Genomic DNA, 22,907 nt, shown 5'->3' on the forward strand with positions numbered 1-22,907 from the left:
AAATGCCATTTCCCTTTTTAATTTCTAACTTGCTCCACAGGCACAGATTGGAAAATCAACATTCCTCTCCTGCAGTTTTAGCCACAAGCATATACAACTCACCTCTTTTTGTTGAAGACGTACAGCATTATCAGTAACCCCCCAATGATGAGCAGGAAAGCAATAGGGAGCACAATTATCAAGTGCAGGAAGTTTCCATAGTTTGCTGCTGCAACCAACAAGAAAACAACTCTATCAGGGTTTCTATAAAATCCCCATTAACAAAGAAACATTCAAAACCTACTCAGTATATTTCTGTACAGGGGACAAATCAAAGTTCTCATTTTCTTGTCTGATGTGGAAAAAATGTACTCAGAAATACTCCCTCACTGAAGTTGAGTGGAACAAGAATACAGACAGTGAAAATCATTAATTTTGTACAGAACAGTGTCTGTCTTGGGTTCGTTTTCACAAGTTATGCTTAAGGACTTACATTCCTCAGTCAACAACATGCAATTGTTCACTTGCATATTCACCTCCTTTTTTCCACCATCTGTTCACCTTCCAATTGCTTACACTTATATTCAAAATATATACACACTGCACTCTACTTCAAGTTCTTCAAAGTCCAGCGATTAGAAAACAAAAAAAGAATAAAAGATGGAATTCCAGATTTCTGTGGCTACATCTGCTCTACAACTAAATACAAAGTTCTTGAGAGGTTCTCTGTGGACACTGTGGTGGGGTTCTTCCAAAATATGAATTATTCCCACTGTCAGGACCAGCATCACCCTTCGATCAGGATGTTATCTGTATCAAATGTCACTTGGAAGAGGTCATATAAAAAAAAAATCCTGATAGTTTAATAAAACCTGTCAGCCAAAAATCTAAACCAACTGTTTGTTTCTTGTATTATTTTGCAATTTAAAGCGGGTTTGCCTTATTGCCACTGGGTTTGTACAATACAACACTCCGTGCTGTTACAGCTAGCATGACGTTCCCGACAGAGCTGTAGCTCACAGAAAGCCACAGAAGCGTGTTCTACACACCCATCACCTGGTTGCATCTCTCATATTCATACAATGCAAGAAAAGGACCGTGCCTCAGATACACCTCCTGGTTGTCAAAAAATGCCAAAAAATGGAACAGAGGAGTTCCCAAAGCGTCAGCAAATAAGAGGAGCGTTCAGAGTACAGGAGAGAGGCTCGTATGCCCAGTTACACGTGTAAACGTCAGGAATTATTTAAAAGACAATAGTCTTCCACTTTGACACAGCCAACAAACATTTGTCTTACATTTGGGTTGCACATAGAAAGAGACTGGCTCGGTCCAGGACCCGTTTCCAGCTAACGAAGTGGCCTGAACTCTCGCAGAGTAGTTTCCAGGGTTCAGATGAGTTAGTTTAGCTCCTCCAAGCTTCTTGTATTCCTGTCTGGAAACACATTCCCGCTTCTCCTAGAAGAAAAAAGCGATTTACAGTTTGTGTTAATATCTTCACATTCCTTCGTTCTTGAGCAAACCATATGGCTGCAGGACAAGCTATGTTTTAGAACTAAAAGTCTCATCTGATGGGTTTTTCTTCAAACATCTTAAGGAGATATGTGGAATTCAAAAATTGTCAAAATAAACAAAACAAAGGAATGGCACGCTGGTCATTTGTGAGTGTCTGAAATCACAATTTCTATTATGGCCTGCAGCACCGCACAGAAGCATGTTAAGAAAGATCCCACTTTGTATGCAATTGAAGTTACAAGCAGTAACTTTTAACAGAGAACTGTCAGATCCTCACCTCTCCATGCTGCCCGTATTTGATTTCATACATGAGTATCAGCCCATTTGGATTTGCGGGCTCCGACCACTTCAGGTAGACGGTATTTTCTTCTTTTGCTTCCCATGCTACCGTTCCTGGAATGTTATCTGCTCCCTCTGTAAAATATTTACAAGTGATGTGAGAAGAACACCTATTACTGAAACTTAGGCAAGAACTGAGGAAAATAAAAGGTTCACACTATTCTTTAGGTGTCGAAGCATCTGCAGTAAGTGCTGTTCAAAGACCCAGAGCAAAACGCATTGGCCTTTCGGGGAGATTAGCAAAGTCCAAGTTTCTGATGGCCAGAAAACCAGCGCAGTGTAAACAGCTTCACCAGGTACGAGCGCTGCGTTAGTCGCTGTTCTCTCTGTGCCAGAGAACCTGTTTATCAGCGTCTGGTTCTTCCTTCCAAACTTTCCACGACACCGAAACGGCACAGACAGCTGTTCCCACCAAAGGGCTGGGAACACGCAGGGTCTGTCCCACCGACAGCCCTTTCCTAAAACATCCCGTCTTAGGAAATCTGTCGCAGTTTAAACGAGTATTATCAGCAGTACTCTGAATACTCCCTGATCAATCTATGTGTTTTATTCAAAATTTAACAAGAATATGAAGATCATTTCAGTTAAAGAAAAAAGGTCACTTTTTTTTCAAAAATACAGTTGTTAGGTTTAGAAGAAAACAGAATTGTTTAGCCTTTAATTTTCAGAGCCATGTGTTAAATATCTGGTAACACTTATTTCCTTTTCCCCGATCTCACAGAGTTCCTTATTTCCTCGAAATAAGCAATACTTTTTGCTTTTTTACTGACACAGCTGAGTTTGGATTATGATAGTCTTTCCTTCCAGAAACAAAACGAAATTGCTACCATTATGCGTCAAATATTCCCAGACATCTGCTGGAGTCAGAAGGAAGCTCTTTGCTGGATGCGTACGAGCCTACACTAAAATCATCTCTGTTCTTCCCAGAAGAAGCACAATCTGTAAAAGTCTCAAACATGGGTACTGCATTCGACGCTTCCTATCTGAAGGGCTGTAATGCCAACCCAGCCTGCCTGTGGCCGTCACCTGTAGGGCTGGGAAAGGGACTCTCTCAATTATATTATCTCGGTAGTCAATGCAAACACTTCTGTCTGTCTTTGGATCACAGACAGACTCGATACACATCCCTCAGTACACACAACAGACCAGTCAAAGACACTAAACTACCGTAACAAGGTTTTATATAGTTCCAATTTATTTTCTTGCATGGAATTTATTACACGTCCATGTTCTTCCAGGGTTTTTTGGAGGGCTTGTCCTCCCTGAGACTGATTTCTCCCCAGTAAATAAAACAACGCTTTATACTTGTGAGAGCATACCTGAAGGCATCGTTCTTGCAAAGACAAAGTTGGAAGCGCTACAACCGAGTGTGTCGGCTTCGTGGTTGCAGCTGTGGATATCAATGCGGTAAAGAGTAAAAGGCTGGAGATGGGAGATCACGGTTCTCTCCTTGCCATCCACTTTGGTCTCAAAAAACGGGTATTCCACCTCGCTCTCCTCTGCGTCAGAAACGTTGGCGAAGTGATCTGTCCCAGTCGCGTTCCTGTTCCGAGTGGCCAAAGTGGCGTTTGCGATCCGGAACACGTCCCTTCGCTTCCGATCGGGCCTGTGGAGCAAACACACAATTAGAGAAAAGGTCTCTCCAGAGAAACGTCACTTTTCCTCCAGCTCTGTGCAAAAAAACCCCCAGTAAAATAGGTAACTCTGCTATTAAAAAAACCTAAATAAACCGCAAAACAAGACAAAACTTTCTCTTAATCTGAACCTGCACATCCTATTACCCTCTCTCTTAGTCAGAAACAAATCAAAACCCTGAAGCTTCAAGATACACCTGTAAACCTCTGACCTCACACAATAAACCAAAGAGCGAAAATGGTTTCACTGTTTTTCAATAAGCATCCTAGATTTCTATCTAGTGACAGTAACGTTGGCGCTTAAAATAAAAGTGAGATGTTAGAGATTGAAAAATTGGGGGGAAAAAGCTGTTCTGAAGTTCGCTGGATTAGCAACACTGACTCTCAGTAGGCTTGACTTTCTTTTCAGCGGCAATAAAATTACAGAACTTTGAACGTATTGCAGTGAGAAAAGAAACCTTGGAAAGTAGCTGCAAACCATGAATGTTAACAACCACTAATGTACGGTGCTTTGTGTATCTCTACTTGTCTCAGCCAAACAAAAGCTCTGCAAAGGAACGATATTCCAGTGTGAGAAAACACAGTATTAATATCATGTACAGCAAAGAGTTAACCAACCAACTTCGCTTTGCCTTACAGGCATCTGCATGGAATTTATGCAGAGTGAAAAACTTGAGGATTTACAGCAACACTACTACTTTCTCAAGTCTAAGGAACTGTTGTAGAGGATGAGCCTGAGTACCAGTACAAGCGTCAATATGAAAATATTCTTAGAATTTGGCTGGTATTGGCAAACCAACACAACTGCTACACATGAGACTTGTCACTTGGTCTTGTGTCAGTGCAGCGGTGACCAAGGACAAAGGTAAAGTCTGACACATTTCTATCAGAAAGTGAGTTACAAATGGGGCGAATAAGGCTTCCCTCAAACACACAACAGGAAGAGAGATGACTCAAGAGGAGAAATTAATTTGCTGTCAACTACACCGTTTTGGTACATTCAGCCCCAGAACAGCCTGCTGCAGAGAGCCAAGAACAGCCTGACTTGGTTTTGAAATCTCCTGGCAGAGGTTGGATGAAATTTTTTTAGGCGTTTACTACAACATTTTCCAAGCTCCTTTTACTATATCTCGAGTAGTTGTTAAATAAATGAAGACATGGGGAAAAAAAAAAAATCTTCCTAAGTTACCAAGAAATTGTTTAAAGCAACATGCAAGTGAATGTTGTAACTTGTCAGTGGGGTGCAGGGGAATTTCACAGATGTAAGCACCTGCACCTCCTCTACATCGGGATTTATGGAAGCTACTAAAGCTATTCACCTTGCTTAGGATAAGTATTTATTTAATGCTTTAATTCAGTGGAAAGAGCAAACTTTTGAAGAGCTAAAAGCACACAGGATGCCCAGTACTGAACTGATGATCACAGATTTCGTGATAAAAGCAGTGAAAACAAAAAGTTCATTTTCAATTCACCACAAAAACACATGCCAAGACAAGAACCCCAAAACTATGACTTTATCTATCGCTGCTTTTATGGGAGACATGAAGTTCCAGCTCTTTGGTGGTATCAGCGTGGGGCACGGTGTGTGCGAAAAGAAACCCTGCGGTCCTACCTTGGCTTTGGGGAAAACGATAGAGAAAGCAACACAAAATTTGTTGGTGAAAACTACAGCCATACGAGGAAGAGAAAAAGACCTGCAGGGTAATCACAAGGCAAACATGATTAAAACATCAAGAGATTTGACACCATCACTTTTCTATCAGGCAGCTTCCTGCTTTCGTGAAAGGTGCAGATAAAGACAAAAAACAAGCATCCGAGGAAATAAGTCTAGAGATAAAAAGATGAAAAATCGCCTATTCTGTTAAAGGACAGGAAGGAAGAGAAATGCGAGAGAAAAATCAGAAAATAACGCTGTAAGAAATTAAATCAAATTGAAAATAAAATGCAGGAAAAAAAAGTGGGTCATTTAGCTTAAAAGCTAACTGTTCTCCTACGTTACGGCAATTTTCACGTTACTTCTCAGATACCTTCTACTACACACAGAGCCCATCTCATCCTGCTCATCAGAGAATCAGAACACTTGAAGAGTAACTCATCCTCCTCCTGTATCTCTTAGAGACAAACCATCCTCCCGTAGGCTGCAATCTGCCTCACCACTGCACAAACACCGACGGGTCAGCCGGAACCTGCACACACCAGCAGGCTTTTTAAACAACCCTAAAACCACCCCGTGAAGTATTTTCACGCTGTATTACATGCTGTATCTCTTTCATAATATCCTAGAGACAGGTAGAACACTGGAAACAAATACTACTATTGAGGTTCGCATTAATACATGAATTAAATTTCTCCCTTGGGAAAGAGAGAGGGAAAAAAATAGATATCAGCAAGTAATGAGCTGCTTAGATCTGTCCTGTGGAGATGTCTCAATAGCTCATAATCTTTAATTTCCCTGACATACAGTCGCTTTAAAGTTGCTTTGCTATGCAGCTCTTTCTGAGCATGGTACCTTATCTGCCCTCGCTGTTACAAAACACACCCTTATGGCAGTAAGTTAAGAAAAAAGGGAAACTGTCAAAGCTTTCAGGAAACTCTTTGTGAACTGGTCAGTTGATTTGTTACTGAGTTCAAGGTTCTGCGAGTTTCCTTGGGGAGGGCAGGAATGCAAGAAAATTTGAGAGAAGATAAACAACACATTTAAAATGACAAAGCTTTGGTGAAACATAAAAATTCCTTTGTAACAGACTTTCAAGTAGTTTAGACCTGACGCATGCCTTTCAAAACTCCTTGCTGTGCTATTTCATGAAGTCCCAAATCAGAACACATTGACAAGATTTCACGTTGCTCAGGAATTTCACCCTGGCCAGCCGCGGTGGCTGTTCGTTCTCTGCACCTCATCCTTGCAGCTGGTTCTCATCGTCAGCAGGGAAACGCTGCACAAGTCCAACCACAAATGCTCAATGTGATAAACGCAGCTCAGATACAACACTCCGTGCTTCCAAAGAGAGGCAGTATTTAGTTCTTCATGTTTTGGACAAAGCTAAGAAACCCTGCGCTTATCTCAGTCCCAACCCCAGACAAGTCAGTCCAACACATCCTTGAATAAAGATCCAAAAATCACAATGGAGAGTGATATAAACCAGTTTTAATGAGCAGTAATGCCACGCTTTAGAGTTCTCAAATACAGGACTTCACCATGGACTTCACCTGCCAACAGAAACAACGAGATAACACGCATAATTGAAGCGTGGTCATTTACAGACGGTAACATAACAGCTATACGTTGTGTGCGAGGCCCCAGGTTCCAATAATCTAAAGTAACAACAAGCTTACACGAAGGATAAATTGGAAACTCAAGCTTCAAAATCAGCAATTAATTCAGTAGTACCTACTCTATGTTGCAGCATAAAATTGTTACTACTCCACTGAATGTGTAAGCAGTAGCGTTTATCATGGAAGAGCAGGCGTATTTAATACTTTCTGCAGCACAGACCCAGGAAACCAACATGCCCTTTGCAATTAGTGCCGTGAGAAAGGAAAACCAGCTTCAATTCTGCGAGGTGACTCTGCCCTCAATTTCAAAGGCAAATAAATCTTCAGATTGGGAACACAAGCACTTAAATGGCTATTTAGGGAAAGATCACATCTGAAACCCTTTGGCTGCCACATGTTGCTCATCTCTGAAACCCTTAGAGACAAAGAGCTCCTCAAGTGACTCTTGACTCTGAAAAGAAACCATCACTAAAATCCTTGAATGATGTTGGTAAGAACTCTTACTGTTAGCTAAAATTGAGAAAGAGATGAAAATTAGTGAATAAGAGAAACTGCAAAGTAAGGCTGCAGACTGTCTCACAAAAGGAAAGGCAATTTTTATGTGTTTCAGGTGTTATCTCTGTCTGGTCTCAAGTCCAGGAAGCCTGAGCTCTAGGAGATGTTAAAAAATGAAATTATTAGCTCACTTGCAAAGAGAAAGCGTCCCATTACCTGGGGACAAAGATGGAGTTGTGAAGGAAGTTCTCGAAGACTTTGCGGTACTCTGCTTCCTCCTTCTCAGCTTGCTTTTCTGCCTCTGTCTTAGGACAAGCACAACAAGGTCCCTTTTCTCCCCCACAGCCCTCTGGCTTGGTGGGTTCAGTAGCTTCTTCTGTATCGATGGTCCCATCAGCGTATCTTCGAATTGGGACTTTATCTTAAAAGAAAAGAACAGAGGTGACTTGTTTCCTTCCTCTCCACATTATCAATACAGCTACAATCCATTCCCTTCTACTTGCTATTACTCACAGAAGAGTTGTGAATCATGGCAAAGGTTTTAGCTCTAATAAATAAAGTGCACTGCCAGGTAAGAGTCACAGGCGTTTCAACACAACCACGTTTCGTGTTCCTACCTTTGGAGCAGTAATTGTGTCTGTAAAGGTAACTGTCCTGAGGTTGCTGCTGCCATCGTACGATGTAGTATGAGAGGTTGCCGTTGGGAAGAGAGGGAGGGTTCCACTTCACGATCAGCTGGGATGAGGAGTTGGATGCTGAAATAACATCCAAAGGAATGGATGGCACTGGAAGGGAAAAAATGAAAGGAAGGTATTTAAATCTAGAGCATTCTAAAATGCATTTTGAACCAAGCTTTTGAAGTGAATCCCAATCTATATCCATACTACAAGAAAAAAAATCTATTTCAAAGCAAAGAATTCCTACTTATACTCCACTAACAACGGTTATTAAGAGTTCAACTACTATCACCTCTAGTCCCAATCTGAAACCATACTTAAATTTATCTTCACCGATAGAACTAAGTCTGAAATCCTAAATCTAAAAAGCTGCCACAGTCCCCAATGAAAATTATGTCTAAACAACCACAGAGTTTTAATTCAAATCTTAATGCTGCTTTCATAGTTACTGAAACTTTCTGGCATTATGCACATCATCTGCATATAATATCTGTATTAACAACAGAACATGCACCAAAATAAGCATAGCTGCAGTGCTATCAACCTCTTACCCAACAGCCCAGGATCTCACCTGCAGCATTGGTTCGTATATATACAATTTCACTTTTTGCTCCATGAATATGATGGTTTTCCATCATTGTGAGGGTAACAGCCTTGACATAAATGGCATATTGAGTCCAAGGTTTCAATCCTTGCAGTAGGATTCCAGGATTGTTCTCTTTGTTCGGTGGCAGATCAACGTCAACCATGTTCCAGCTATTGGAGCCACACGCATCTTGCCCATCATACTCCGTCACATTTTTGAATGGTCTGAAATATTAAAAGAAAAAAAAACAGTACAAAATACTTATCTTCTCCTAAAAATTGTCATATACTTATGAGAGTGCCTCACTTCAGTGTTGCTCAGTGAAACAAATACAGCTTACTTGTCTTCCATAGCAAAATAAAACAATAAAAATCCTATTTCCAAGCATCACAAAATTTTTTTTGTCTATTTTAAATCTGAGACACTACGAGGATGTGCAAAGGCACAGACACCTCCCAAGAAATGAGGATCCTCCAGCAACTGCCCCACTCCTTCATTATCAAGAGATACTAATGCAGAAAACTTCCCAAGTTAGATAGTCTAAATAACCCCAAACCGTGAGCAGACAAGTCATCAAGGTGACCTGGCAAACTCCTGATCTGTGATGCTCTCCAGTCAGTACTATGACTAGACAAGGAAGAGGTCTCGGTAAACACAATGACACGACCTACGGAGAGCTCCAAATCAGACCCCTGAGAACGACTAAGCCATCCATCTCATTTGATTTTTTTTTTTTTAATTTGAAACTTCCTGATGGATTTAGAATCCATTTGTAGGCTTCAGTCAAAACAATCCTCTTTTTAAAAGGGGCTTGCGCTCCACCGAGAAAAGAATTTGAACAAAAGTGGGACTTGAGGATGAAATATGTAAACTGGATTAGATGTGTGAACTGTGTGAAACAGAACCACCTGAAGGACTTTGCTGACTAACTTTTCTTGCTAATAAACCAACAGTGAGAACAGAACTGTCTCCTATCCTTGGACTGTCCCGATTAGGCTCTGACGACATCTACTTACGCTTCTTTGTAGTAAACAGTGAAGCTAATGAGATCTCGATAATCTGGAGGGCGATACCGTTCCCATGTTAGTTTAATCCGATTCTTGAGCGTAGTGTTGGAAACAAAACGCAGAATGTGGCTTTCACCTGCAATACAAAATGAAAGGATGTGACAGAGCCTCTCGTCACCTGTTAGTTTTTGCTGTTTCTTAGGTACCAGTTTTAGCTAATTAGCCTTTCCAGTAGTGCCCGTGACACCGCATTACACCAACAGCCTGTGTCTCTGCAGAGCTTTGTATTTCATCCTACCACATTCGTGTGCTTAAGGGTAAGCAGTGACATTGGCAATGATTTCAGAATGTGTTGGAGCTACTCTTTTGTTTTTTTCCCTGAAGTGGATTTTCTTTTAAAGCATCATCAGAAAGCTCTTGAAAACTACCTCGGACTCTCCCGGAGAGAGGAATGGAAGTCCTGTTTATTCACAAGACTGGCTTAGAAGCACTAAATTCATCATCCAACTGCAACGCACATGCAGAGCAGTAACTGTTCTCTGCGTTCTCACCTTCCAGGACAACTTTTGATGACTACAACTTGTTGTTCTGGACAACATGGAAAGGACAAAGTAGTTTACATTCCTACTCATGAGAGGCTGGACCAAGAACTCCAAAACTCAATTCATATACGGCGCAACCATCTGATGGCAGCAGCTTCCAGCTCCTCCTGTGAACAGAGCTGGATGGAAGCTCCAGCTTTGAGATGAATGACTTCTCACTACCAGCTCACTGAGCTTCCAACCCAAAACAAAACAGCATTTTAAAAACTTCATTCTCGCATGAAGAAATTGTGTTCCACGTGTCAACTGTGAGTTAGTTTCTAATGCTCCACAGAAGCCTCTGAAAATAAAGGGGTTTTCACCCTCATCTACACTGGCACTATTGGTGCTATGTTTTCTAAGGCGGTTTAGCTGTTGTTGATTCTTTTCCCCTTCTCGGAGTCAGAAAGCTTTCTGTAATGGTTTTTCAAAAGCAGGCAGCGGCTGGCACTGGGCTCGGTGGCAGAAAGGCCGGGCTGTGCGTCTGTAACCCCTCCAGCACTGCAGCCTTTGCTCTGCGCTACAACAAGGATCTGCACCCTTCGCGTCTCTGCACCCTGCCGAAAGAGACACCCAGAGCACGTGTGCCAGTTGTGTACACACCATCCAGAACAAGGGCACTGGACTCACACACAAGATCCAGTTCAATTTCCTCAGCTCCAAGAACACCACAAATAGACCAAAAAAAAAAAGGCGCTGTCAGTTGTAAGAGTTTGAGTACGAGGTCAAATTTGTAAGCATTCTGTCACCTTAACTCCTGGGTGAGAGACTGCTTTTAAATGTGTTGGTTACACCTGGAGACCTGATGTGAAGACCACCAAAAGAAAACTTTCCAGCAACTTTGATCATTGCAGAACCCAAAATTAAATGCAGAGACATGGAAATTTAGGAATACTCTAGAATACTAAAAAGTATTCTCAATTTGAAAGCAAATAATTTGAAAATAAAGCACAGAAAACTGAGTTTACAATGAATGTTTCTAGCAACAAGGTATAATATTTGGCAGGAGCAGAAAAGAAGCTTGAAGGTAACAGAAACAGTTTGGTTTGGCGCCTATGGAATTGTTATTCAGCAGCCTTAGTTTCAAGAAAGAGCAGATATCTGAGAAAACACCCAATAATGATGTACATTGGTGAAGGAAACAAACTGCTCCTTGCTGGACATACCCGTATTTCTCACTCCCCAGGTATGTTCTTATTGTTATATGCTGCTGCTGTCACAAAAAACATTATTTGGAAAGCAGTTGTCTTCATCAAATGGCTTTTACTCACAAGAGGCTCTCTCCCCATTGTTCCTTGGATTTATATCTCCTTTGCTCTGTCGGCCCTTGGTTCCTGAAACTTCCTCCATCCGGTAAATCTCAGAAACACACAGTTTAGGATTAAATGCAAAGTACATTTTCCCCTCCTTGATCGTCAAGTTATGATGGTTCCAGTCCCACAGCTGCTGAAGATTGTGGTTATCAAGCACATAGAAGGAATAATTCCTAGAGATAAATTTTTGAAGGAAAAACATTAGTTTTAATTCATGGCCAATTCCAACCAAGAATACCTTACTACAAGCAAACTTTAACAGACTGTGTTTCCTCTTAATGCTTTAAATGGGTGTTCAGCAGAGTAAAGGATTTTCTTTTCCCCCACAGAGCAAGTTTTCCCTGAATGCTCCCTTTGGTCAGAGCGCAGGGAAATAACCACAATACAGGACTCCAAGCTGACAGCACACCAGGTAAAGGCCACTCCAACACGTGTTTTAATAATTGTGTGGAAGCTGTTATCAGGAATAGAAATCCATATTCTACGAACAGCAGGTCTCTACACTGGATTTTCCATTTTGTGGCAAATGGCAGCAATAACCCTGCATACCTTATGGGAAGAAAAGCATGGCGCGGTTCTGATGGTAAAATAAAACTGAGAACACAGCTGCCTTGCTTACATTTACAAAAGCAACTATAGGAGCTTGCACAGTGAGGTTTCCTTGCCTCTCTGTCTTAGTTTACCTCTTGGCCCAATGAAGATTTCCTACATTGTGCTAAGTAGACACTAAATGTAAAGTTGTGTGTGTAAATCCTATTATATATCAAGAAGAAATTCATGGTATCGCTTGACTGGAAAAAAAACCACAGGTGCAACAAAAGCAAGACTATAGACTCTGCATCAGCAGCAAGACAATACCTGCAAAGACACTTACATTTTGGGATAGTAGGAACAGGAAGAAACAATTGGAAAATGAGTTAAAGGCCTGTGGAGCTGATGAACCCAAATCAAACCAACCTATCATGGCAGGATTTATTAAACTCTCCTGTGGGAAGTCCCACCAATGTTAAATACATCAACATGAAATCCATTATTAACATAATGAGGCCTCGTAACTTCTGCAAGCCATCGCTAAGCCCACGTCAGCGTAGTTAAACTGGGCTTTTACAAATCCTTTTAACTACAGTCAGAGTTTCTACAGGGTAACATGGCAGACAAACCATGGGGCTCATAGAAAGCCGACATGCTACTTATTTATGGTTTTCCTTCAACTCCTTCATTTAAAATTTAGCATCAATTCCTCTCTTACCCAACCTGAAGTGACAACTCTATATTCTGGTTGGAATTTGTGCAGACCACAGTTGCAGTTTCTTGTAACATAGCAAAATGCTGAGTGTATTTTCAGAAAAATGTGAAACACAAGGGGTTTCTCCCACTTCCAACTGTCCCGTAATTATTCGGGACTTGATGGCTAATGAAGTCGAGATACCTGGTGCCACTTCAGATGGATGCTGAGAAGAAAGTGCTCAGTTGACAAAGGAGCACATCCATGTTTGCGCTTTAAATGCTTCTTGCCAGGAGAGGACAAGGATGCTAAACTGCATGTGGGATTTCACAGACATCATCAAAAACTGTGTTTATTTGAGACACCCATTGCTCTGTTACAGATGCTAAAATCCCTGCAGCTCCCTGTGTATTGCTGAAAAGATGACACTTCGCCATACTCAGCTGTGTGATTAAGTGATGGCAACTAAGCTTTTCAGGAGAAAAAAAGAAAAAAGAAAGCTGGACTCGGATTGAACACAATAAAGAGACGTGTGGCTCCACGACTACAGAAACCATCTTAAATGTTTAATAACGGACCAGTCTGTCTCCTGCTCACAACTGTGGCAATTATGCTTTAGACACCAGAGAGAATTCTTGTATTAAAGCAATGTGCCTAAGCTTTCAAGAGTGTGAATAAAGGAGGCAAATCAAGCACACACAGGTACTTTACACGGCAACTGGGCCAGAGCTGGGAGTCACCGTCGCTCAGACGTTTAAGCCATCTGAGGCAACGCAAACAGGTCCTAAGGGTTTACATATATACACTGAGAGTATAAATGAGTGGAAGCTATTCCAGCGCCATTCAAAGCACCAGGGAAAACACGCTTGGAGGGCTTTATCCAGTCCCAGTGCCAGGGGAGGTGCAGCGCTGCATGGCTTGAACGGTGGAGCAGAGGGCGAGCAGAGTGCACTTAGGGCTTAGGTTATAAATAAAGTTATAAATAAAGATTATATCAGACTTCGGCTCTAACAGCTGTGGAAAAAATCAGGATGCCAAGGAAGATAGCGTGGAAAGAATAAGAGATTCACTGTAGGAAAACAAAGCACTGCCAGTCAAACCCTGGAGACAGTAACTAAGGGAATGAGTGGAGATCACGGCCTGAAGGACGGGCTGAACCTCTGAACAGGAGTAGGAGGCACATCTGGTCCCAGGCTTGCCATAAAAAGCCTCAAGGCGATCTGCATAACCCAAGCACACCCACAGGAGAGAATTCCCACTACGTGATGCGTATCCCCAAGTGCAGAGCACCCACAGCCACTTAATTATTGACTGCGTGCATAAAAAATCTGCTTCACGCTGTATCCGCACGCAATGCCACATCTGTGCACAGTCACCCATCAAGCAGTGAGGCAGAACACGAGATCCAAACCAAAAGGAGACGGGGTGATAGAAACGTCTCAACAAGCCTTCCATCACCCTTTATCCTCCTGCATAGTGTACAGGGCCTAAAAAGCTCCTGAAAGGGGTAACAACCAGGTAAGTACAGTGGTGATAAGAGAGTAAAGCATGATCCGTAAAGGCAAGGGACTTGCGCCGAGAAGGGAATGAGAACGGGCAGAGGACTGTGGCTGGAGCGGTGGATGAGCTGGCTGCAGGAGACAACCAGGCAGCAGAGGTTTAGGACAGACAGACTACCCTGGGACAAGACAAGCGACCCTGTGGGACAGCCGGAAGAGAAGATGTGGTGATTGTGGTCAAGAATTCACCTCCACAGGCAAATACATGGATAGGAAACTAGGGGCTTTTATACTAACCTGTGGATTTGGAAATAATGCACCTTATGAATACCGAAGCTCGGCGCTTTCTTGTCCCGTTCGAAAAGGTAAACTGAGGAGCCTCCTAAACCCCCACACAAACCCAGTGTATAAGCTCCCTAACTCACTTCTTTTTTCCAACAAGCCTGAGAGCTACTGATGCCCCTGCTTCAAAACAACATAGAAAACAGGGGGAGTTGTTTTGCTTTTATACAGACTGCCCCCAATCTGCTGCAGAAGTTGAAACACAACGGCAGCAGCCGGTCGGTACCAGAGGAGCAGCTCTGCCCCAGCCACCATCCTCACTCGCCCCTCAAGGCCACAAACGGTTCATTTTCCAGGTACCCAACCTGGAGATGCTTTGAGAAGTGCTGCCCACACGCCATCCATCAACACGGCAGCTGCGGCCGACGACAGCGAGGAACACGCAGCACCCCAGAGGACAGAGGAGTCTGGCAAAGCGAACACCAGACCAGGAATCAAAATCCTGCAACAGACACCGAGGTACGTCCAGCACTTCTCCATTTCAGTTTCCCTATTTGCAAAGAGAATTTTTTTTTCCTGCCGTGAGAGCACGTTCACTATGGACACGGTGTTCAAAAGAGGCAATGAATACTCTCAAAATAAACAAAGTCAATTCCCTCTGAACTTTCCATTCTCTGCGATAACTGAGGCAGGCACCAGCAACTGAATAAGGAAGAAAGAAATACTGAAGTACGGTTTTGTTAGTCCAGTTCAACAACAAAAAAAAAAAAGGTGGTGATGGGGTCAGTTGTGTAATGAACAACTATGACAAGGGATGTGAAGTTAACCTCCCCCTCGCTCCCCACGGCGATGGGGCATAAACAGCTATTGTTCAGCAGCCCAGTACTTCCCAGGTTAAGACCCCACTCCCTGTTGTTCAGAACTCTGCCAAAGTGATAGTTCAAGCTCGGTTCTTCCTTGCCAGGTGCCTGCTTCCATCTGAGTATTTTTGGAAATGTTATCTGGACTCTGGCAATGCCTAAATTATGCTTGATGTTTTCCAAGCAAAAAGACTGCCCCTGACCCACAGTATGTAACTGCAGTAATTTCCTAGCACGGGTGAATTTTAGCACAAGTAGCTCTTTACTATGGATCTATTTTACCTCCCCCATTCGGCCCCGTTTTCTTCTTCAAAGCTGCACCATTTACTTCTCTATTTGGGAATCGATTTAAAAGCCTGCCATTTCCCTTCGTATCAGCTCTGCATGCTGACATACAAGGTACCATAAACATAATTACTACTCGAAACATAAAGCCAAACTCAAATTATAAGCGAGCAAGGGAGAGACGAGAAGACAAATCAATAATTGGAGTATCTGTGAGAGCACACACCACATCGTAAGTGGGCTGAATGAGCCTCGTGCTCGGCAAAGTGACAAGCCTCTAGGATTTGCAACTAGAAACAAGCTTTTCCATAGAGCCGGTGTTCTTACTGAAAAGGACAGCGTGCTTTTGCAAGTGCAGGATGAAGAGCTGCCCTTTAACTCGCTCTGTCACACGGTGGAATTTTAAGCATTTAAGGCTGACCAAAGCCTGGCCTGAGAGAAAGAGGGAGGTTGTGAAGAGTCCCTCGTGCTGTAACTTTATCCTGTTGGGGCACATAAATCAGACACAAGCAACCTTTCCCATGACCCTCCCACTACCTATACTTAAATGATTTCTGAAAATTCTTCATTTAATAGTTCTGTCATTACTGAGGGAGACTTGTTTCTCCCAGATAATACTGGTTTAAACTTGGGATAGCTACTTGACTCGGGAAGAGAAAGAGAAAGGCTGTTTGCTGAAGGGCCATCACCACATCTCAGCACTGCAAGTTCTGCAGAGATAAAAACTTTTGTCATGGCTATCTCTTACCATCATAGGAAAACTGGAATTATATACAGCAAAAAGTATCCCACACTGTGTAATTATATACTTTACAAAAGCAATATAACCCACAGAAAACATTTCAGGGGATCCACTTTACTTTCCATGACCAGTCTTTTTTCTGCTCAATAGACAATCGCCTAATGTTAGCATTTCACAGAGTTGCAAAAAAATGCAACTTGCAAACAATATCATACTAGTTGGGTCACTTCCAGTTGCAGTCCCTGGTTAGGAAAGGTTCGGGTTCCCTTTCAAATGAAATTCTCCATAACACTCTGCTAAAAGCCAACAGTAAAGAACTGCAAGGAAATCCAATTGTTTCTGAAGATGCTCTTTTCTCAATGAAAACAAGAACAAATGAGGACACTTCATCAATGTAAAGAATCTCCCCAGAAAAACCTAAAGTGAAAAGCAGCAGCAAAGTTACGATACAAATGCTTTTAATATACTCAATTTAGTATGCTGATTTGGCCAGTAATCCAAATGAGCGATGACTGTGCAATGGTGTTCATTAGGAGAAAAACACTATATACTAGTGGAAGAGAAGATTCTACTAAATGGTACATGAATGTTTATTAGGAGACAATCTCTGTGGCTTTCTATTAAAGTGAAATTGCATTTATAAATATCTGAACACTTACCCGTCCACCTGCTCCTCTCCCAGAATATACCGCAGGTTCTTCAAGAAAGACAGGGAGACTAATGCATGGGAATGGCGAATCTTCACATACCCTGTTACTGTCTCAATCAGACCCATAAAATTCTCCAGTTCTGAGGCGATGTTATCTACAATAAGAAAAAAGTAATTTGATTATTACAGAATTCATAGCTTTAACTGCTATTCTGCTAAATGCAGTATTAGATCATTTAAAGAAAACATCTCTATTTGTTGCTTTTGAAAATGAGAGATGCTGGTATTCCTCACCCAGTAACAGATGTGGACAGATGGTTGAAGGGCAAAATAAAGCCACAGAGCAACACTGCAAAACCAGTCTTGCTTTTCCATACTGGCAAACCTGCTTTTTCCATGGACACTGCACTTTGAAGCCAGCACCAAATGTTGAGCCAGCATTCGGGCAGGGATGAAAAGATCCTTGTGTAAATGTTCGCATCCAGGAAACAGGAATTGCTCTTCGGCTACAGAGCAAAGCTCAGGCAGAAAGCTCCACTGGAAAATGGAGAATGAGACTGATGAAGAGGAGGTGGAGGTATGCTATCAGTCCTCTCTGGGGCATGATGCATTGCTTTCAGTGATCTAAAAAGCTTTGGCTACCAAAAGGAGAACTTTTAATGAAACAGCAAAGATAAAACGATAAGGATGTCCTCATTCCATGGAACATGTTCCATGTCGCTTGCTCAAGGTGATTTTCTATGATCTCCAGCGATCCCTGGCCCATGCTCGTTGCCTGGTGTCATTATCCTGTGAAGTTATACTGCAATTGTGAAGTTTTAAAACACTCAGGATGGGAGAAGCTGCAGTGGGGTTTGTTTGCTGCCATAAACAAACCAAAGTCCTAAGAGATGGCTGGGAAGCCAAATTACCAAATACCAGTGGTTGGTTCCCATACCAAACAAGCTGGAAGGAAGCAGATGCTCTTCAGCACTCTACAATAATACTTAAAAAATAAAAAGCCCCACACTTGCCCTAAGTAACTGGAACATCTCCCCATCAGGGAAGATTGTACCTGTAGCAGTGGGGTCCATGAGTGAAATCATCCACATGCTGCTGCTTCTGAACCCTGAAGTTTTCATTCAGCAGGATGAAGAGAATAAAATATATCTCAATCTTTCAACCTTATTCATGAAACCTAAAGGGACCTTCCATAGGGAGTTACATTTCCAATAAAAACTAACAGTGATTTTTAGTCTCCTTTTAAGAGCTCATCAACTGTCGACACTTCCCTGGCTGATGAATCACTGCTCTGACAAATTGAATCCAGAGCTTGTTCAAGACATGCGACAAAGATGGCCAGCTCACTACTGACGGCCATCCAGAGGCACAGTGCTGGGCTTTGTAAGAGCTCCCAGCCCTCTGGATTCCATGTTTTAGCAAAACACCACACCTTGCCTTAAAAAGTGAGGAAATGCAGTCTTACAGTGCCATGCCTTACTTGCAGATGAGTTATTTACCTACCCAGATGCAAGGATTTTCAACTTTTCCACCTTCTCAGGCCTTTATTATTCCTTTGGGACTACTGCTCATCTCGCTGCCTAATCCTAGTTCCCTGTCCTGCCAAAAAAGCTAAGAAAAATACCAGCTTTCACTGCCTTGTAACTTGTAGCTGACCACCTATTCCATCTGCGTGCTGGAGAATGGCGCTACAGTGGGCCAAATCGAACAGGAGCACTGGAAAGCAAACAGTTTGCTGAGTTTTTGATGTTCTTATCATTATGCTGACAGATAAAAGGAAAAAAAATATTAAAAGCAGCCTTTTCAGAGGTTCCTAAAGAGAGGGCAATCACTTACTTCCACGACGGATGTTAATCAGCAGATTTCCCTTGAGAATTGTGCACCCCTGCAACATTTGCGCTGACGTGACAGAGTCGATGGTCTTCGTTTTCCCGTCCTCACAAATTTTGGGGCAAGGCCCCTCACAAGGACTGCAGAACATGCTGGTAAGAAAGAAAGGGAGACCCAAAAATAAGCAATGACACACAAGTCTCGAGTCTACGGACCGCTTTCAGTTACATTTCAAAAGACAGTTCCCTCTAGAGCTTCGAGAAATCCTTCAAAGTAGAATGAAAGTCCCCGCACTTTGCAGAGGGCTGCAGGTAACTTGGCTCACTTGCCCCTGGACTCCAGAGATGCTGGAGCGTGGCAGCTCCCGTTTACAGCAACCCAGGAGTGAACGTAAGGACCCCATACCCACTGCCTGTCAGCTTCTGGCAGGCTTTGTGGTCCTTCCAAAGTGCAAGGCACTTCGGGTAAAACCCAGCGCCTTTGTATTTGTGCATTTGCTCTGAATTATACCCCAAAAGATCACCCTTCTCATTTATGCAGACATCCTCAGAGTGCTGTGAAGCTTCAGGCTAATCCAGGCCCAACCTCCAAAAATAGGCTAACGAGGAACAGGAGATGGGAAAATATTGTTCAAGCTCTTATAAAGTTGCCTGTCTCCGTGCCCTTAAATCCATATTTGAAGCTCAACACTAGGGAATTCCATACTCCTGGCTGTTTTAACTTGGGAAAGACAACTGTGGGAGCACATAGTCATGAGTGATGCGGAAAAAGCCAGCAGTGAATTCGTCACTATTTCTTATAGTTTAAGACATATTAAAGCAGCAAGTTTAAACAAAGAGAAGGATGCATCTTGATACAAGGCAAAACTAACTGGGAACTGGGAGAAACCGGCCAGAAATCTCAGCAGGTTCAAAATGGCAAGAGAACGGGCCCACCAGCGACTATAAAACTCCAAGACAGACACGGCCCTGAACTTGAGAGAAACTGGATTGTCAGAAGCGGGGAGGAAAAACCGAAGTGCTCTTCTTCTCCTGCTTCTTATACTCACAAGCATTCATCAGCATTTTTTTAGTGGCCAAACGCAAGGACAAGAACTCGGGCCAGCTCAGCCTTTGGCTACAGCAGCTTTTTAAAGGCTCCATGTTACACTGACTGCATGTTCATCTCAAAATTGAACGCAACATGCACACAGAACGTGTCCTCTGATCACTCCTCCTGGTAAATGTCTTTCATGAATTCAAGGTCATTTTTATTTTTCCATTTATTATAGCACTTTCTTTCATATTTCATTATTACTTATTTTACCTTATTGCTTTAAAGGGGAAAAATGAAAAAAACCAAACACAGCTCCAAAGACAAAGGCTTCTGATGACAACACTGATGAACACAGATTATCTATTCCTTTTAAAATAGATTGATCCAAACCTTCCTCTGCGGCTCAAAGAAACATGTAAATTGATAATAACAGTTTTTCATCCATAAACAAGAAAAGAAATCAGCTTCCTTTTCTTAGTAGTAAGCTCCTGTTTCAAAATCTTGTACTGTAACATGCCACGAACCACTAAAAGCTGCGGACACAAGCATTCGACTGAGCGTACAAAGAATGCTGGAAACACTTTCTGTTTGCAACTATTTGTTAACACCACCTCTGGGGAACACAACATTCACTGGCCTTGAGTTCCAGCCCCTTTCCATCTTTGCAGCAGCGCACACACTGAGATAAGATGCCCAGGCACTGCGGTGTGAGCGGTTCAAACCGCTGGTACCACAAGCTCAAGTAGACGAGAACGGGAACATTTCTCAGGTGAGTATCTGGATTCCGGCAGTGTGAAGTTGCTTACATCCCAATGTCAACCACAGACCGCCCTACTATTCGACTGAAGGGATGGATGACACACATGCACAGACACACCACTGCTGCAGGGATCATTGCAACCAGCTTTCCAAAAGATTCAGAGAACAACCACCAAATGCATCTTTTTAATATAGTACTGAAGCACTGTGAATTTTAGCATGCTGACTATCCTTTACTCAAAGTCTCTAGCTTCCTAGAGTCAGTAGGCAACTAAGGCTGTTTGCTTAAACCACTGGCAAAATAACAAAATCATAAGCATACATCACTCCAACTGTTGGAATTAAATAAGAGTAGGTGAGTGACAGTCCTGCAGGAAATTATTCTGTATAATATTGGCGGCTGCTGCATTATTTTTGTCACCATCTTCATGAGCGCTCCCTTCTAAAACACCATTTTTATTTTCTGGAATGAGTGAAAAAAGGGAAATAACATTAAATACACTAAATAATACGTGTCTGAAATGCAAACACACAGAATGCAAATAATCTATGAAGCAAGATAACTGCTACGGTTTGTTCTGTGCGATAATGGTCATTGGTCAAGCCCCAACCTTGTGTTCTTGGGCTTCCGTTTCCATTTTGTTACTGTCTACTCGGAGACCTGGTTCTGTGTTGAACTGGCCTCCTCAAGTCCTTCAGAAGCATCAGTGGCAACTGACAACGCACGGGACCGCACGCAATCAGACCCTTCAATGGTGAATTCGCCTAAGCAGGTATCATGGATGTCATTTAATTCCCCGTTGTATTAACGCATTCACATTTCTACCTAATGCAATCCACATTACAAGGCTGCCACACAACAGGAGGTGGAAAAACCCAAACGTGACAACACGGACGGGCCTCCCAGCAGCCGCGTTACCTTTGGCTCCCGTTGCGTATGAATCCGGAGGGGCATTCCGCCATGCACTCGTCGTTGTGGATCACGAACCTCTCGTATTCACTCGTTTCGGTGGCGGGGACTTTGGAGCAAAACTCTTTCGTGACGCAGCGCCAGCCCTCGAACTTGTACGTGTTGGGAGGGCAGGTGGGCATGCAGACGCCCTCGTAGTAGTAATTGCGGCAGGCGACGCACGCCGTGTTGTTGTCAGGCGCCGTGCAGCTCCCCAAGCACTCGGGATGGCAACACTCGTTTTGGTCTGTGCAGGCTCGCTTGCCGCACGAGCTGGGGCACACTGCAAGAGAGAAAGCAAGGAGCCATGAACAAGGGGTATGAAAGAGAGAGAACGGTGTTACGGGGAGCACACCGATCCGTACAGCCCTGTGCTTTCATTCCCTAGGCTCTAGAGTATCTCTGCAAAAGAAGGAACTCCTGTAAAACTGACAAACTCAACTCCGGTTTTCTCAGTTTTAGTCGCGTGAAAATACCTTTTTCTCAGATCAAATTTATAACATGAGCCAATTAAATAACATGGAAAACTGCTGAAAGCAAGGTCAGCATAAGGATAATGGAAATGGCCAAGTACCAGAACCTATTCCATACATTCCAGTAGAACCTACTAGAACCTATTCTATACATATAGTTCTAGTATTATGGTTAATTTTTTTTTTTTAATGTTGACCGACTGTCTTTCTAAGCATTTCTTATATTTTCTATTTGTACTTCAAATGGGTCTTCTGTTTTGTTTTGTTCGTTTGGGGTTTTTTAGTGTTGACTGATTGTCTAAGTATCTCTTCTATTTTCTGTTTGTACTTCAAATAGGTCTTTTACTGGCAAGAAAACAAGCTTCCTTTAAGCAACTCAATTACACTTGCACAATAAAGCACTGCTGTACTGGAGCACATGGTTAGGTTGACCCCCATGTAGCATCCCAGTGTTGCTTATATATGCAAAATGAGGTTTAACGAAGTACAGATGGTACACACCAAATACTGTGGAATCACAGAGCTACTATTTTCCTGTTAAGAGAGTAACAGAATTCTGCCTCATCCCCAAATTCTGGGTTCAGAGAACAAAATATGAATGGGAGAAAAAAAAAAAATGGGGCACAAATTTATGGAGACATTCGTTTTACGTTCAAGCATTTCAGCTTAGAAACACAAAGAGCAGAACCACCAGCAGACAATCTCGCCACCGTTACATCAAAAGAAGTGGCAGCATTATATTTATGTAACAACAACATTTTGATTAGTGCTGTATGGCCTTTTAGCCACGCAAGCTGTGTGCCAGAGGCTCTGTAAACAAAAACAGATAGGAAATCTGGTTTGCATTAAGTAACTGTTTTTCACTTTCTAACTTAGCTAAAACACACTACCAATAATAACAGCATAAAATAAAATTTCAGTAG

The 22,907-nt window shown here is 42.5% G+C and overlaps 1 protein-coding gene across 1 annotated transcript in view; it reads right to left on the reverse strand.

Annotated features, from left to right (window-relative positions):
* IGF1R (insulin like growth factor 1 receptor) overlaps nt 1–22,907 on the reverse strand; it is a 165,960-nt gene that overhangs the window by 18,980 nt on the left and 124,073 nt on the right. The window contains exons 3-14 of the mRNA XM_065641454.1: nt 21,482–21,794; nt 18,775–18,920; nt 16,949–17,093; nt 11,355–11,569; nt 9,512–9,638; nt 8,481–8,719; nt 7,850–8,017; nt 7,449–7,653; nt 3,150–3,436; nt 1,769–1,905; nt 1,275–1,434; nt 103–208 (exon numbers count right to left, since the gene is read on the reverse strand). Coding sequence (XP_065497526.1) covers nt 103–208; nt 1,275–1,434; nt 1,769–1,905; nt 3,150–3,436; nt 7,449–7,653; nt 7,850–8,017; nt 8,481–8,719; nt 9,512–9,638; nt 11,355–11,569; nt 16,949–17,093; nt 18,775–18,920; nt 21,482–21,794 — 2,248 coding nt within the window. The remainder of the gene's footprint in view (nt 1–102; nt 209–1,274; nt 1,435–1,768; nt 1,906–3,149; nt 3,437–7,448; nt 7,654–7,849; nt 8,018–8,480; nt 8,720–9,511; nt 9,639–11,354; nt 11,570–16,948; nt 17,094–18,774; nt 18,921–21,481; nt 21,795–22,907) is intronic.

This window comes from Caloenas nicobarica, chromosome 10, assembly GCF_036013445.1.
Source record: "Caloenas nicobarica isolate bCalNic1 chromosome 10, bCalNic1.hap1, whole genome shotgun sequence".
NCBI lineage: Eukaryota > Metazoa > Chordata > Aves > Columbiformes > Columbidae > Caloenas > Caloenas nicobarica.